We start from the raw sequence: 15,567 nt of genomic DNA on the forward strand, positions 1-15,567 counted from the left end.
AAATATTAATACGAGTACATATTGCGTGCATGAGGCTACTGTGTTATATCGCTTATGGTGTTACATCCTTATTGCATTAGCTATTTACTCTATAACTCATCCTTGGCACTCATGTTATTTATTATTACCTTACTAGAATTTATGAATCTCGGAAAACCGATTTTTACCTCATACATTTTTTATTTTGTTCTCCTAATTCTATAAATAGAAGCTTTATTACATTTCTAATCTTATGTTAACTTCCTATGATATCTTCGTTAATTGGAGATTAATTCAGCACTAATCTTTGACCTTTTGATTTATTTAGAATTTTTTTGATGGTTATTTATTAAGTCTCGCCTTACCTGACTTTTGCACAACACAAAACAAAAATCAAAATAAAAACTTGCATCATCTCCAATAAATTTCGACTTATAGTGATTATTAGTAATCAGACGGTCAACAATTTTTTGTTGTTAATTTTTATTTTGCAACTGCAGTCCGAGATAAATTAACAAAATGTCTGTAATTAGGAAAGGAGAGTCTCAAAATTTATTGGTATTTTTAGAGTTTTTTGACGAATGTTTTGGCACAATAACTATAAAAAATGATCCACGTGTTTGTATTGCCTGTTTGTACTTTCTAAACATACACAAAATTAAATAATAAAGGACTTAATTGTTTTGCCATTGTGTACTCAGTGAGATAATTTTTATAATAATTGTATTAGAATCGTCAATGCATAGTTAATTTCCACCATAAAAAGCAGAAAAGCTTATTCCCAACTTTATGAAAATGAATGTTTTTGCTCAGTCTAGACCAAATATTTCCACGTAACACAATAGACTATTTTGTGGTATTTTTACATTTTAAATCTCCTCAATACGAATAAATTATTTTATGACGAAAATCTCCCTACATTTATTTTTACAATGATATAATCCGAGTCGGTAAAATTTGCATGATCACGTGGATTCTGTTCGATTGTTATAATAAAACCATCAACCGGCCGGAGAGAATCTCAAACTGACTCCACATTTTCACTAGTGCTGTCGCTCGAGCTGGTTGTACAGGTCTACAAGAAGCAATCTTAACAACAGGTAAGTCCCATTTTATTCTATTGTTGCATTAAATTTTAAAAAAATCGTGACTAAATAAAGTACATTAACCTTCTAATAAATATTATAAACTGACGACACTGGCAAACATTTACCTTCTGTGGTGATTTACGCGATTTTTGGGTCAAGTGTAACTTTTTGGCGCGTTTTCCCAAAACCTATTACGTTTTGGCTTCTTTTCAAAAATTTTACGCCCCAATTGAAAAAGTTAAAAATAAAAAAGTGGTTCAGTTGTTGAGTGATGGATGAGGAACAGTTACTTGATGCCTTGGGCATCAGACATTCTTCTTTTTCAGTAATTATGGCCGCTGTAAAAAGAATCTCCAACGTGATACTTTAAACAATGCATGCACACACATGTGTAAATTTATCGTTTTAGTGAATTGCGGCCAAGGCTGACAAATCTAGGACCTAAGTGAGCCAATTTTTGATCAATTTTTCTCTCAACTTATCCCACATTTAAAAGGTCTCCAAAAGTGAAATCTTGGAGACCGGTCTTGGGCGTTTTTTTTTGCAAAGTGATTCGGCCCGATTGACGATTTCATCATCCTTTTGTCCGAAGTTAAAAAGATGATTAGAAAGTAATTGTTTGGGTTCAATTTTAACAACCTTGTTTCATATACTTGACTTACTTATTTTAATTAATTTTTTTGACTTGGCTTGATTCAGTTAGACTGAATGATAACTTATCGAAATCTCGGCTTGGGTTAGAATATTTTAAGATTGTTGACTTCTCTACTGATAAGTGGATGCGCTCGAGTAGGTAAAGCTAAGGTCAATAATTTTCATACAAAAGCGGAAATTGTAAAAATACAATTCGGTGGCCTATGATATTTAATAACAATCCGGTCCCAATTCAATTAATTAAGTCTGATAAAAAATTATTAGAATGTGCTTAAATTTAATTAAAGTTTTATTAGACGGACAAAGTTCAAATCAAACGATAAATAATTCGTAACAAGACACGTGGTTTGAGATATGCGGAAAATTGTTGCTTCTTTTCTGATAACTGGTGGTCAAGTTTATACATTTCTGAGCTGACTCAAAATTGTAGATATTAGACTAGTCTTTATCAGTTATCTATTACGAATTTATTGCAAATCATTAAGAGGCAAAGTAAAAGCAAAAAATTCGTTATAATTGTGAACAACAAACGAAAATTATTCAAATTACTCAAAAAAACAAACTCAAATCCACAAAAAAAAATTAAAAAAAATCTTGAAACATGCAGATATTTTTAACAGCATGTCAATGTCTATAGTAACGTCTTGAGCTCTTTTTCAATTCTTTTGTGTTTATTTTTTGGTTTAAGCTTTTTATTTAAGTTAAGTTTAAGGAAAAAATGAAAAGGCACTAACAGTCAAAAACATGGGTTGTTAAATAAATAATTTTTTTTGAGTTCTTTTTTTATTATAATAAATATTCAAAGTCAGCTGAAAAAAAATTAAATCACTCAGTTGATTCTTTAGTTCATTAAAAGTAAGAGAGGGTAATTTTATCTGAAGTAAGGCATAAAATTGGGAAACTGAGGTGAAAAAAAGAATCTTTAACGAACTTGGTTTTAAATTAAAGAAAAATTAAAAAATGAAAAGGCAAAGGATTCCGCTGGTTTACTGCAAACACAGAGACTTGAAGGAATGTTAATTTTTGCCAAAGGAATACAAAATCATTTCTTAATTTTAATTTAAGGTATCAAAAAATCCTCATGTTAAAAATATTTGGCACAGATTTATGACTCGACAAAATTTAAAGTACCGTTTAAAAATTTATTAGCCTCTAATAAAAATGTTATTCGTAATGACTGTGCAAAAATGATATTAAACTGGTTATCTCAATATATCATTAAATATTATAGAAAAAAATGAGCGTGAAAACCTTGGTGAAAACTAAAACTAATTTAACAGCCAATTTATAAGCGACACCTAAAACAATTTTAATATTTGGGTGCTAAAAGAAAAAAAAGCCCTAATTTTCGTTCATTTTACCTCGTTATTGCTACTCCACCACGTGTCAATCAAAGTCTTTAGAACATCATGTCGGCAGACACAATCAACACAATTATCTCATTAGAGTCATTGTTGACGGTTAGCGACTTATCTTCCTCGAAAAGCACTCGACAATGGTGAAAGACCTCCCGCTACAGGAAATTCGTAACAAATGTTACATCAGCCAATTTATGAATGGTACCAATAATCAAGAAATTATCACCAAATGCAAGATAATCACTTTTTATAGTATTGACCCGACCTACAAATTCTAATAACGTATAAATACTCGTACACTTAGAAAAAGATCACTAAATCAAACCGAGTGCATTTCACAGCAACATGCCAAGTCTCCTGCACGAAATCACAACCCCTTTCAAGAAAGCCACCTTCGGAATGGGCTGTTTCTGGGCCTGTGATGCCCTTTTTGGGGCCCAACCTGGCGTTTTACGCACACGGGTCGGTTACTCGGGCGGCACCACCTTGGACCCCCAGTACAGAAAAATGTAAGTTGTATTTTCAACATTTCAAAAAAAAAAAAAACAATTTTCTTCGATCAGTGGCGACCACACGGAAGTCATTGAAATTGACTACGACCCCAAAGTTGTTAGTTATGAAGATCTCTTGAAGCTGTTTTGGAGCAATCACGAATATGGCCTAACCAACGTCATCAAAAGACAAGTAAGTTAACCAAATTTTGTACTCCAGATTTTCATTTCCCCTAATTTTTCAAAATTATTTCCCCCGACATTAATATTCACCACAGATTTTTTAAATGCATTGTGATAAAAAATGACTATTGGAATTTTATTGGAATAATTCTTATTCTCATTAATTTAGTACATGTCGTTGATTTTGTACCACGATGACGACCAGAAACGCATTGCCGAAATCTCCCTGAAGAAAGAAGCCCACAAGCACAACACTAAACTAACTACTGAGATTAGACCAGCTGGGGCGTTTTATCCCGCTGAAAAGTGAGTCAAACACCCACCCAAAAAAAAATCCCTAATTTTTTCCTTAGTTATCACCAGAAATATCGCTTGCAAGAACACGCCTGGCTGTGTGAAGAGCTGGGCTTAACCCCTGAACTCCTTCAAACTTCACATGTAGCTGCACGTCTCAACGGTTATCTGGTTGGAGTTGGCAAACTGGAAGACTTTGAAAAAGACATCGCTAAACTGGCCCTGACTGATAAAATCGCCAGTTTTGTTCGAGCACAACTGATAGAAAACGAAGGAGGAAGTTTGTATTGCTAAGTGAATGGACTATTTTTAAATGGACATCTTGCTATTATTTATTTTTAAGTGATGGGTCCACATTATGTGCAGTATTTGATTTGTTACAGGTGAACGTATTAATAAATTGTCAAGTGTTAAGTGTTGTTTCATTGCTTCCACAATTATTTTATTTTCGATAATTACCCTTATGAATAATCCATGTCTCTGGTAAATGCCCACCACAGATGAAGGTTGTGAGAAAAAACATAATAAGTGGTTACGACCAAACTAATTCTTATAATTGAAGGGTTAACATGAAAACTAAGTAGGTTGGGCCTAATTAATAAAAAATATCACGAAAGGGGTTAAGGAAAATAAGAATTATCAACTCATGTTCAGTTACCTTGACCAAATTAACTGATAACAAATGGACAAATACGACTGGCGTTCGCACATAAAAATCAACATTTTGGTGTTGCGTTTCCTGGGCTTGTGGCCCAAAAACACCTATCACGGATTTTACATTTTTCACTTGATTTTCATGATGGGTACGTTTCTTTTAGGCCATTTATTTTTCCAAGCCGCAAATATTTATTTCATTCGAACGAATCTCGAAGCAGTGACTGGGACCATTTATGTGCTTCTTGTTGAATCACTTGTGGTGTTTAAAGTTTACCATTTGGTCAAAAACATGGCAATGTTTAAACAACTGTTGGAAATTTTGGATACAGAAATGTTTCAACCGAAGAATAAGAAACAAATTGTGGCAATTGACGAGACAATTCATGTCTGGAAAACAATTTACAAGTCGTTTCTTTACACTTGTTTTGGTACAAATGCCTTTTGGGCCATTTATCCACTTTTGGATAAATCTGAAGGCGGGAAACGACTTCCCTTCCTGGCTTGGTATCCTTACAATACGACCATAACACCACTTTATGAAATCACCTACGTTTATCAGATCGTGAGCGTTAGTTTTATCACAACAGTTCACGTAAATGTTGACGTTTTGGTGGCTGCCTTAAATATTTTTAACGGAAGCCAGTTTGAAATACTTTGCGATAATTTAAAAAACCTTCACAATGGACCTGTTAAGGAGAATTTAATCGAATGTATCAAGCATCACAAAGAAATTCTAAAGTAATGAATTAATGATTAATTCATGTAATAATTACGTGTGACTCGAATTGTTTTAGATTTGCAGAACGTTGTAATAATTTTCTAAATTGGATTTTGCTGGTCCAGTTTTTTATTTTCGCAGTCTCGATTGGAATCACCATGTTTCAGCTAACTTTAGTCATCCCATTTTCGACCGAATTTTACTCGCTTCTGACTTATGGGATGGCAATAATATTGCAAATTTACATGTACTGTTGGTTCGGAAATGAAGTAGAAATAAAAGTATGTACTGAATTGATTTAATAATCTTTGCTACAATTACGTTTTCAAATTCAGAGCAATAAAATTCCATACGCCGCTTTTGAGTGTAATTGGGTGGATTTTTCGCCGGAAGTTAAGAAAAATTTGATTTTCTTCATAATGAGGGCCCAGAAGCCAGTTAAATTATCAGCTTTGAATTTGTTTTATCTTACACTGGACACTTTCATGATGGTAATTATATAGAATTGTGAGAAAGAATTATACAAGGTGTTTTTCGTAGATTATTAAAACTTCGTGGTCTTACTTTGCTCTTCTGCACCAAGTTAGTTCTAGGAAATAAACATTGCTCATCAGAGAAAGAAAAATAAATTAAAAGATGACGAAGATTAAGGTTATTTGAGAGTTATGTAAATACTGCACAAAAATTTAGCAAATATATATTATTTCACGAATAGTTGGGTTTATTTGTTCCTTATCTGTTGTGGATTAAAAATGTGTTAAAAAAATAAAATCAAAATCACTTACGAAAAATACTTATGACAAAAATATTTTGTCGCACTGCCCTGTTTAATGAAAAAAATCATAAATGAGTCTTTCTGGAAAATATGAACTTATAAAAGTGTAAAAAGATTTACAAGGTCTTGGTAAAACAGATTATATAATTTACATTTACCTACTCCCAACCGTTAAATAAACTTGTTAAAAAAACTAATTTGCTTTATTAAAGTTGAAGAGGTATGTGGTCATTGTAAAAAATTCCAAATTACTTTTTACATTTTGATACCTAAAATATAAAGTAAAATGATCCAAAGAATCGATTGGCACCGAAAAAATTGCCAAATTTCCAATAGTTTTTTTATTTCAAAAATTTTCTTTTTATTTGCAAATTTCTCGAAAAATATTAATTGGAGAACAATGATCTTTTTAAAAAAAATTGATAATCAAAAGCCTTCCCACGACAATAAATTTCATAGGATTATCTCTAATAGTTCCCAAGTTATAGCTCGATAAATGTTCTGGGTACCGAAAATCGACAAAAATCTCACAAAAATTGGAAAAATCAAAAGAAATATATTATGGTTTATTTAACTAGATGATTTACACATACACTTTAAACTACTAACTGGATAATAATTATTGTGGGCATTCTTAGAGCGAAAGTGTCTAAAAACACATTTTTATAACTTCAAAACCATAGAAAAATAGCGCTCTTACATTTTTTAAGATAATAGGTCACTAATTAAAACTCAATCCAGTGACTTTAATGTCAAGAAAACCAACCGTGTAAGGTGACAGTTGTTTTTATAGTTTTGAAAGAGATATTAACTATGAATTTTCTTTTTTTTTACTTTGATGTGTTGACTTCGGTGACCTGGTTCATAAAAGCAAAGTAGGACCATCCAGTTTTCAAAATCTAAAAATAATAACTTCTTACAACTGGTTACATTTTTATAGAATTTTACACTTAAGAACGTTGGTAGTGAGAGATCAAACATGTAAGAAACGGTGATTTTTAATATTCTTTGTGTTCTTATAATAAAGATAATCATGCTCCTTTTCACCTCCAATGGTTCTGGAGTCCAATCACATTCAAATAGAGCGTATGGAATTTTTTCACTCTAAAAGAAAATTGTAGGAAGAAAAAAATATACGAAAATGACAAGTACCTTAACTATCACTTCGTTTCCAAACCAGCAATAGATGAAAACTTGCACTAGAACACTACAAGCGAACGATATGAAGCGATAATATTCAGAACCATAATTTGTGGTCTGAAATTTGGTGCTAAAACGTGATTTAATAGTTTCGTTGGCTTACCCTACTTATCTTAAACATCACAATTGCTAGAGAAGTCGAACTTATGAAAAATTGTAAAAATATTGACCAGTTAAAGGCTTGTCTAAATTTTTCAGCAAAACTTGAAACACAATAAATGGAGCAACGTATTAGTCAACAAAAAATTTTATTAGTATTAATAATAACGTATTAGTATTAGTATTAATATTATAATACTAATACTAATACCTTATAATACTTTTATGATGTTTAATACACTCGATTAATTTTTGATTCATGCTTTTTGATGTATCAAAGTGAAGGTTTCTCAAGTTATCACACAACAAATCACACTGGAGCCCAATACAAATATTCATGGCAGCAACTAGCGTATCCACATTAAGAATAACCACAACTAAAGTTGAAGCAGATGCCATTTGGTACATGTAGCATAATTGGTAAATAGGAAATTTCGATGAATCAAAAGGATACCAAGCTTCGTATGGAAATTTTCGCTGTTTGTACGTTTTGGTAAAAATCGGTAATAAACCGGTAAAAATCAGAGACAGTGCAAGAGATATTGCAAACATCTTAAACATCACTCTCCATCCATCAATATTACGCAAAACCAAAGTTACTTGTTTATCGTTTCGGGGTTGAAACATTGGCTTATCAATTGCATTAAGTAACTGGATAAACTTTTTTCGATTTAATGCAAAATTTAACGCTTTCCACGCTGTCATAAATTCAATATTTACCACAAATAATGTTTCTGTAAAAGTGTCAACATCGCCTGAGCCCAAAATTAAAGTCAAGCCTGTAGATAATGTTTGACCACAAAGTATCAATATGATAACAGTGAAGGCATAGAAAGAATACACATTTAATTGATACTTCTCTCCTGGCCATAATCCCACCCATTTTAGGAGAAAAATATTGATTTTGATTACCGAAGACCACTTCACGAGCATTGTGAACTCTAATTTGTTTTGAAGCTCAGGTTGGAGCTTTTTATAGCTGTCAGGAGCCAATCAGAAAGGTTCTCTCACTTCTGCGTCAAAGAATTTTGCATATTTTTTGCAAAAAATTAGGGACATTAAACAGTTTTCTTATTTATTAATTTAATAATGCAGCTTTTGAAAAAATTTAGAGGAAAAATGTACATAATTAAATCAATTTTTGCACGATCACAACACAGAAGCCTATTGTTAATTTACTCTTGACTTAATTATTAATCTGGGACTCAAGGTTGGCGCAAAAATAATTACTGGCTAAGCTTGAGGTAATTAAAACTGCAAGAAAGTGCTAGTCTCGATTTTACAATTAAAAATTGAAATGATAATTGTAACACGTGTCCCTATTACACGTGTGCCCTAAATTACCGTTTCTATTGAAATCAATAAAATTGAGGAACAAATAAAAACGAAATTTACAAATTTACGTTTTTTTTCCAATAATTCAAAACTTAAAAATGATAAATCAAATTTTTGTTTCAGATGATTGTTCAGCATAAAATTGCCCTAATTTAAAACTGACCTCATATCTCTTATAATATAACTGAGCTCGAAAAACGATCAGCCTGTATTTCTTGCAATTTGTTTGAATGTGGCATTTAATAAACAAACATTTCTTAATTGAAATATAATTTAATTTCTTTGGCAAAAATACACTCTTGTTCTAAAAATAATTGGTTCAGCTTGAAAGAATAAGAAAACAACTTTAGGTTTTCATCTTTTTTTAATAGTTGCAGTTGAAATGTTTATTAATTTGAACATTTGAAACAGAAAATACATTTTTTATGTTTGCTATTTAAAGACTTTTTAATGTTTGACCTCAAAATCATCAATATTAACCCTTCTTGGACGTCCTTTAAATAAGAAAAAAAATTGTTATAACATTTTAGAATAATTTTAGATAAGCATTATTATTTTTTTATTTTTCTAATGCGGTGACGTGACCCGGTTCATAAAAGCAAAGTAGGACCATCCAGTTTTCAAAATCTACAAATTAATGGTTTAATAAGTGGTTATTTTTTATATTATAATTTTACAGTTAAGAATGTTGGTAATGAAAGATCAAACACGTGACAAACGGTGATTTTTAATGTTTTTTGTGTTCGTAAAATAAACACAATCATATTCTTTTTCATCTCCAATGAATCTTGAGTCCAGTCAGATTCAAATAAAGCGTACGGAATTTTACTACTCTAAAACAAATCACTAGCAATAAGGAACAAAAAAAATGGCAAGTACCTTAACTATAACTTCGTTTCCAAACCAACAATAGATGAAAACTTGCACTAAAACACTACAAGCGTACGATATGAAGCGATAATATTCAGAAACATAAAGTGAAAACTGAAATTTGGTGCTGAAACGTGATTTAATGGTTTCGTTGGCTTACCCTAGTTATTTTAAACATGACAATTCCTAGAGAAGTTGTACTTACGAAGAATTGCAAAAATATTGACCAGTTAAAAGCTTGTCTAAATTTTTCAGCAAAACTGGGAAAACAATAAAGTGACTAAAGTATTAATTAGGTCTTACCTAATAATGTTTTGATGATGTTTAATACACTCGATTAATTTTTGATTCATACTTTTCGAAGTGTTAGTGTGAAGGTTTCTCAAGTTATCACACAACAAATCACACTGGAGCCCAATGCAAATATTCATGGCAGCAACTAGCGTATCCACATTAAGAATAACCATAACTGCAACTGCAACAGCTGCCATTTGATACACGTAGCATAATTGGTAAAATGGACTCTTTGTTGAATCAAAAGGATACCAGGCTTCCATTGGTAATTTCCGGTCTTTGTAAGTTTTACTAAAAATCGGTAATAAACCCGTAAAAATGAAAGACAATCCAAGAGATATTCCAAACATCTTGAACATTACTTTCCATCCATCAATATTTCGTAAAACCAAAGTTACTTGTTTGCCGTTTCTGGGTTGAAACGTTGTCTTATCAATTGCATCAAGTAACTGCATGAACTTTTTTCGATTTAATGCAAAATTTAACGCTTTCCACGCTGTCATAAATTCAATATTTAGTATAAACATTGTTTCTGTAAAAGTGTCAATGTCGCCTGAGTCCAAAATTAAAGTCAAGCCTGTAGATAAGGTGTGGCCACAAAGTATCAATATAATAACAGAAAAGCCGTAGAAAGAATACATATTTAATTGATAGTCCTCTCCAGGCCACAGTCCTATCCATTTTAGAAGAAAAAGATTAAATTCAATAACCGAAGACCACTTCAAGAGCATTTTGCACACAAAACTGTAGAGCAACTTAAAGCTCAAAGCTCATGTCCAAGCTTTTTACACTTTCAGTAGCCAGTCAGAAGGGTTTTTCTACTTCTGCGTCTAAAGCATTAGCACATTTGTTAACGATTGTGCAAAAATGTAGTAGAGAAAGTTGATCGATTATAACGATTATTAATTAAAAAACATACAGTGAGGATTTCACATAACAGCAAAATAAAAAAATCTTTACTGTATCAGCACCTTGTAAAAAATTAGAATTTAAGTTTATTATTTAGTATGTTTTAATCAATTTTTTCTCGATTATAACACAGAAACCTATTGCCAATTAACACTTGACTTTATTATTTACTGGCGTTCAAGATTGATGCAAAAATAATTACTAGCTAAAGCACGAAATAATGTAGTCGTCTGGATTTTAGAGTTTTAAATTGAATTGATAATTGTTGTCTCTAGTTAAAAAATAATTTCACAAATAGGTGTCTTTACTACAATCAATAAAAAAAGTAATAATATACTTACACGATATACAGAGTGAATTTCAAGTAACGCATGAAATTCGTAACTCGTTTATTTTTCAAAAAAAAAAATGCAAGAAGGTAACTTACCATTTTATTTAAGATCGAATTTGACCTGACTGGATCAGTCATGGCGTCAAGCGTTACTTTAAACTCACTCTGTATATAGTGCAAATAAAAGAAATAGGTTCGTTATTTCAAAAATTATCAAAAAAATTTTTTCTGTTTCTGAAATACATTTTACTGTTCTGGACTACATTTGATACACTCTGAAAATAACCTGATACATTCTGAACTGGAAAAGTGTTGACAATAATCCTAAAACAAGTCAATTAAAAATTCTGCTTCCAAGCATATATTCTATAACTTAGTCGATAATTCGACTACGAAAGAGCACAATTTGTTGTAATATCTGACATACCTTTTATTTTGTCTAATACTAAACAGCGATGTTTGTGTTTATAATTACGAAAAAAGTAAACAAAAATAAAAAAGAGTTACATTTTTCATTTAAGATAATTACCCTTCTGACTTTATTAATAATTCTATGTCCTTCCGTCATTACAATTATCCGCATAGCTAAAACACCAGTGTAAATATTAAATAAATATTTAGAAAACGTAATAAGCTGTTCTGGCTCACCGATAATACTAGAAATTGTAGGGTTAAAATAAAAGTTAAAAAAAATAAGCTAATAAGCACTTTGAAGCTCATTATTAGAAATATAAAAGGGGTTGAAACTCTACATCTAGATATTTTAAATTTGAAACTTCAGTCGTAAATAACGTCACACTGACTAAACTCATAATTTTTTACTATAATTTTTTTAGTGAAGATGGACTATTACGACTGGAAGTCCACCATCAAAAGCAATCTCTTTATGCTCCGATTAATCGGGTTATGGCCAAAAGGTGAAGAAGGATACAAAGTGGATTTTTACATGCTTTACGCATCATTTTTATTGCTAACATTCGTCTTAACCCACATTTTCTTTCAAACCATCAACATTTACTTCATCCGAACAAACTTAGCTGCAGTTACTGGGACAATTTACGTGCTGTTAGTGGAAATGCTCCTACTCTCCAAAGTGTATTATTTGATCACAAATATGACAATTTTGAAACAACTTTTGCACATTTTGGACACTGAAATGTTTCAACCGAAAAACTCAGCTCAAATACTTGAAATCGAGTCGAATATATGGGCCTGGAAGTTGATTTACAAATCGTTCACGTATAGTTGTTTTGGTGTTAATATGTTCTGGGCCATGTATCCACTTTTTGACGAAACTGATCGACGTTTGCCTTTTATTGCTTGGTACCCTTACAATACTAGAATTACACCGTTTTATGAAATCACATACGCACATCAGATAATCAGTGTTAGCTTTATCACAATTATACACGTGAATGTTGATGCTTTAGCTGCGGCTTTAAACGTGTTCAATGGTAGCCAGTTTGATATTTTGGAAGACAATTTAAGAAACTTGCATAAACTTAAAAAGAACGGTGTTGTAGATGTTAGGCAGAATTTGACCTATTGTGTTAGGCACCACAAACACATTTTGAGGTACTATTACCTTAATAACTGTAGAAATTTTATTACTAATGTGATTTTTTTAGTTTTGCAGATAAGTGTAATAACTATTTGAACTGGATTTTGTTTTTGCAATTTTTCATAAGTGGGGTAGCTATCGGAATGACAATGTTTCAGTTAACTTTGGTGAGTTGAAAATTGATTCAAATTTTCGAGTCGTATTGTAGGTGGTTTCTTTTTCGACAGAATTCTATGCATTTTTGACATACGGAATTGCCATCACGATGCAAGTTTTTATGTACACTTGGTTCGGAAACGAAGTAAAATTTAAGGTGAAATCACATACGTCATAAGCCACTTTTTTATTGTATAATCAATACTATTCATTAGAGCAGTAAAGTTTCCTATGCTTTATTTGAATGTGAATGGATCGACTTCTCCCAAAAAGTTAAAAAGGATTTAATATTTTTCACAATAAGGCTTCAAAAACCAGTGAAACTTTCAGCATTTAACTTGTTTTACCTCTCACTACAAACTTTCATGAAGGTAAGTTTGGTTTATAGTGATTATAAGTTGTAACTTGTTATTTTAGATTTTGAAAACTTCATGGTCTTACTTTGCCCTTCTTCATCAAGTAAATACCCGATAAAAACAACCTACAATGTAACAATAACATAGTCACATCATAAACTTTAAAATAAATATTGAGAAAAAATTGGCAAGTTTATTCTAATGCCTAAAGTTTTATTAATTTTGGAGTTATTGCTCGAAGAAAAAGTGGAACTATTTTAATCCCTACCCCTGCAAAATGATCCGGGGAATCGATTGGCATCGAGAAAATTGCCAAATTCCCAATAGTTTTTTAGTTATAAATTTTTTTAATTTTACCAATTTTTGCATTTAGCAGCAATTTGCTCGAAAACTATTAGTCGGAGAACAATAATCTTTTTTGAAAAAAATAGATAATTGAAAGAGCTTTCCAACGATAATACACTTCATGGGGTTATCTCTAATAGTTCCGGAGCTATTGCTCGCTAAATGTTCCGGTTACCCAAAATCGACAAAAACTGCGACGAAAATTGAAAAAATCAAACATCAAAAAATCGAACATTTGGACTTTTTGTGGACTTTTAACAACTTTAGTGGGTTGTTAAGACATGTAGAAGTCCATAAAAATTTGCTGGAGTTAGTTTAAAAAAAATTTTTTTTCACTTTCTTGAAGGTAATGTAATTGTTATTACTCAGGAAATTTTAGCAAAAAAACTCAAATTTTTAAATCTCATAAAAAGTTCGTATAATATAGAAAATGAGCTGCTGAAATCAATGGAACAAACCGCACTGCTCTACGACTTTTAGTTTTCGAGTTATGAATTTTTTTAATGAATAAAATTTTTCACTATGACAAATGGCTACCCTAAATTTAGGCAAAAAATTTTAAATTTTTAATCCTTGTGAAAAATTGATATCATATGTAAAATGAGCCGTAGAATTCAATCGAACAAACCGCAATGCTCTACGACTTTTAGTTTTTTTTTAATGATTTTTTTTAGTGAAAAACTTTGATCGCCTCTGTAGCCGGAACCGTTGCCCGAAGCGGCTCCGGGTTTGGTCGAAAAAATAGATAAAATTAAACGCTATCAGATAGTTTTTTGTTCGTTGCTCTAAGTCTTACAGTTTCCGAGAAAAACGCAAAAAAAGGTTTCCATTTTCACTTTTTTTTCATTTTCAATCGCCAATTACGGCGAAACTATTAAAAATATCGAGAAACGGAAAAATGGAGGATAACCGGAATAAAAAATTCTACAAAATGGCATAGGACTCAAGGCGATATCTCGCAAAAAAAATTTTGAGACACTTTAAAAATTGACCGATTTTAGGGGGGGTGTTAACTTTTTTTTATTTTTTTTTATTTTCTCATTTACGGCTAAACTATTCTAAAAAGTAGAACTGTTTTGATCCACACCCATGCAAAATGATCCGGGGAATCGATTGGCATCGAAAAAATTGCCAAATTCCCAATAGTTTTTTAGTTATGAATTTTTTTAAATTGTACCAATTTTTGCATTTAGCAGCAATTTGCTCGAAAACTAATAGTCGGAGAACAATAATCTTTTTTGGAAAAAATAGATAATTTAAAGAGCTTTCCAACGACAATATATCTCTAATAGTTCCGGAGGTATTGCTCGACAAATGTTCCGAGTACCCAAAATCGACAAAAACTGCGACGAAAATTAAAAAAATCAAACATCAAAAAATCGAACATTTGGACTTTTTGTGGACTTTTAACAACTTTAGTGGGTTGTTAAGACATGTAGAAGTCCATAAAAATTTGCTGGAGTTAGTTTAAAAAAATTTTTTTTTTACCTCTTTGAAGGTAAGTAAGTGTAACTCAGGAAATTTGAGCAAAAAAATTGAAAATTTTAAATCTCGTGAAAAGTTGGTATAATACAGAAAATGAACCGCTGAATTCAATGGAATAAACCGCATTGCTCTACGACTTTTAGTTTTCGAGTTATAAATTAATTAATTTTAATTATAAACCAGACTACGAAAATTCGGAAAAAAACACATGCTTAATAAAAAAACATCACGTATTTAATTTAATTAAGTCACGGGTGCGACTTTAAGTTTTAGAGATATAGTGAAAAATACTTTTAGCACTCACCCAGTGTTTATGTGAAATGCGTGAAAATAATAACACGACCCACAAATTTAATGAAATATAGAGCAGATGTAATTTCCAAATATTTTAGATAATTACCCTTCAAGTCTTCCCTTTATTAATAATCT

General features: G+C 31.3%; 5 protein-coding genes across 5 annotated transcripts; 3 read left to right on the forward strand and 2 right to left on the reverse strand.

The window, feature by feature from the left end:
* The first annotated feature begins 920 nt into the window (after positions 1 to 920).
* MsrA (Methionine sulfoxide reductase A) lies at positions 921 to 4,461 on the forward strand. The gene is made up of 5 exons (XM_962179.5): positions 921 to 1,079; positions 3,421 to 3,588; positions 3,643 to 3,763; positions 3,923 to 4,059; positions 4,107 to 4,461. The coding sequence occupies exons 2-5, from the start codon at positions 3,425 to 3,427 to the stop codon at positions 4,339 to 4,341; spliced, it is 657 nt and encodes a 218-aa protein (XP_967272.1). The 5' UTR covers positions 921 to 1,079; positions 3,421 to 3,424; the 3' UTR covers positions 4,342 to 4,461.
* Positions 4,462 to 4,574: 113 nt separating this feature from the next.
* Positions 4,575 to 6,125, forward strand: LOC103314068 (odorant receptor Or1). Its single transcript, XM_015982625.2, has 4 exons — positions 4,575 to 5,442; positions 5,499 to 5,703; positions 5,758 to 5,913; positions 5,963 to 6,125. Exons 1-4 carry the CDS (start codon positions 4,730 to 4,732, stop codon positions 6,020 to 6,022), a joined length of 1,134 nt encoding a protein of 377 aa, XP_015838111.1. The 5' UTR covers positions 4,575 to 4,729; the 3' UTR covers positions 6,023 to 6,125.
* A 631-nt stretch (positions 6,126 to 6,756) lies between these two features.
* LOC107398468 (odorant receptor 46a) lies at positions 6,757 to 8,500 on the reverse strand. The gene is made up of 5 exons (XM_015982611.2): positions 7,708 to 8,500; positions 7,501 to 7,600; positions 7,350 to 7,454; positions 7,146 to 7,301; positions 6,757 to 7,096 (listed from the first exon to the last, which is right to left on the reverse strand). The coding sequence occupies exons 1-5, from the start codon at positions 8,427 to 8,429 to the stop codon at positions 7,028 to 7,030; spliced, it is 1,152 nt and encodes a 383-aa protein (XP_015838097.1). The 5' UTR covers positions 8,430 to 8,500; the 3' UTR covers positions 6,757 to 7,027.
* Positions 8,501 to 9,123: 623 nt separating this feature from the next.
* On the reverse strand, positions 9,124 to 10,859 carry LOC103314067 (odorant receptor 46a-like). The gene is given in 5 exon segments (XM_064359710.1): positions 9,124 to 9,458; positions 9,509 to 9,664; positions 9,711 to 9,852; positions 9,854 to 9,961; positions 10,005 to 10,859. Coding segments are annotated over 5 exon segments (984 nt in total). The 5' UTR covers positions 10,523 to 10,859; the 3' UTR covers positions 9,124 to 9,398.
* A 1,157-nt stretch (positions 10,860 to 12,016) lies between these two features.
* On the forward strand, positions 12,017 to 13,456 carry LOC103314066 (odorant receptor Or1). Its single transcript, XM_015982612.2, has 5 exons — positions 12,017 to 12,810; positions 12,864 to 12,963; positions 13,005 to 13,109; positions 13,168 to 13,323; positions 13,370 to 13,456. The coding sequence occupies exons 1-5, from the start codon at positions 12,077 to 12,079 to the stop codon at positions 13,424 to 13,426; spliced, it is 1,152 nt and encodes a 383-aa protein (XP_015838098.1). The 5' UTR covers positions 12,017 to 12,076; the 3' UTR covers positions 13,427 to 13,456.
* Positions 13,457 to 15,567: the final 2,111 nt, after the last annotated feature.

The sequence above is a fragment of the Tribolium castaneum genome, chromosome 1 (genome assembly GCF_031307605.1).
Source record: "Tribolium castaneum strain GA2 chromosome 1, icTriCast1.1, whole genome shotgun sequence".
Classification (NCBI taxonomy): Eukaryota; Metazoa; Arthropoda; class Insecta; order Coleoptera; family Tenebrionidae; genus Tribolium; species Tribolium castaneum.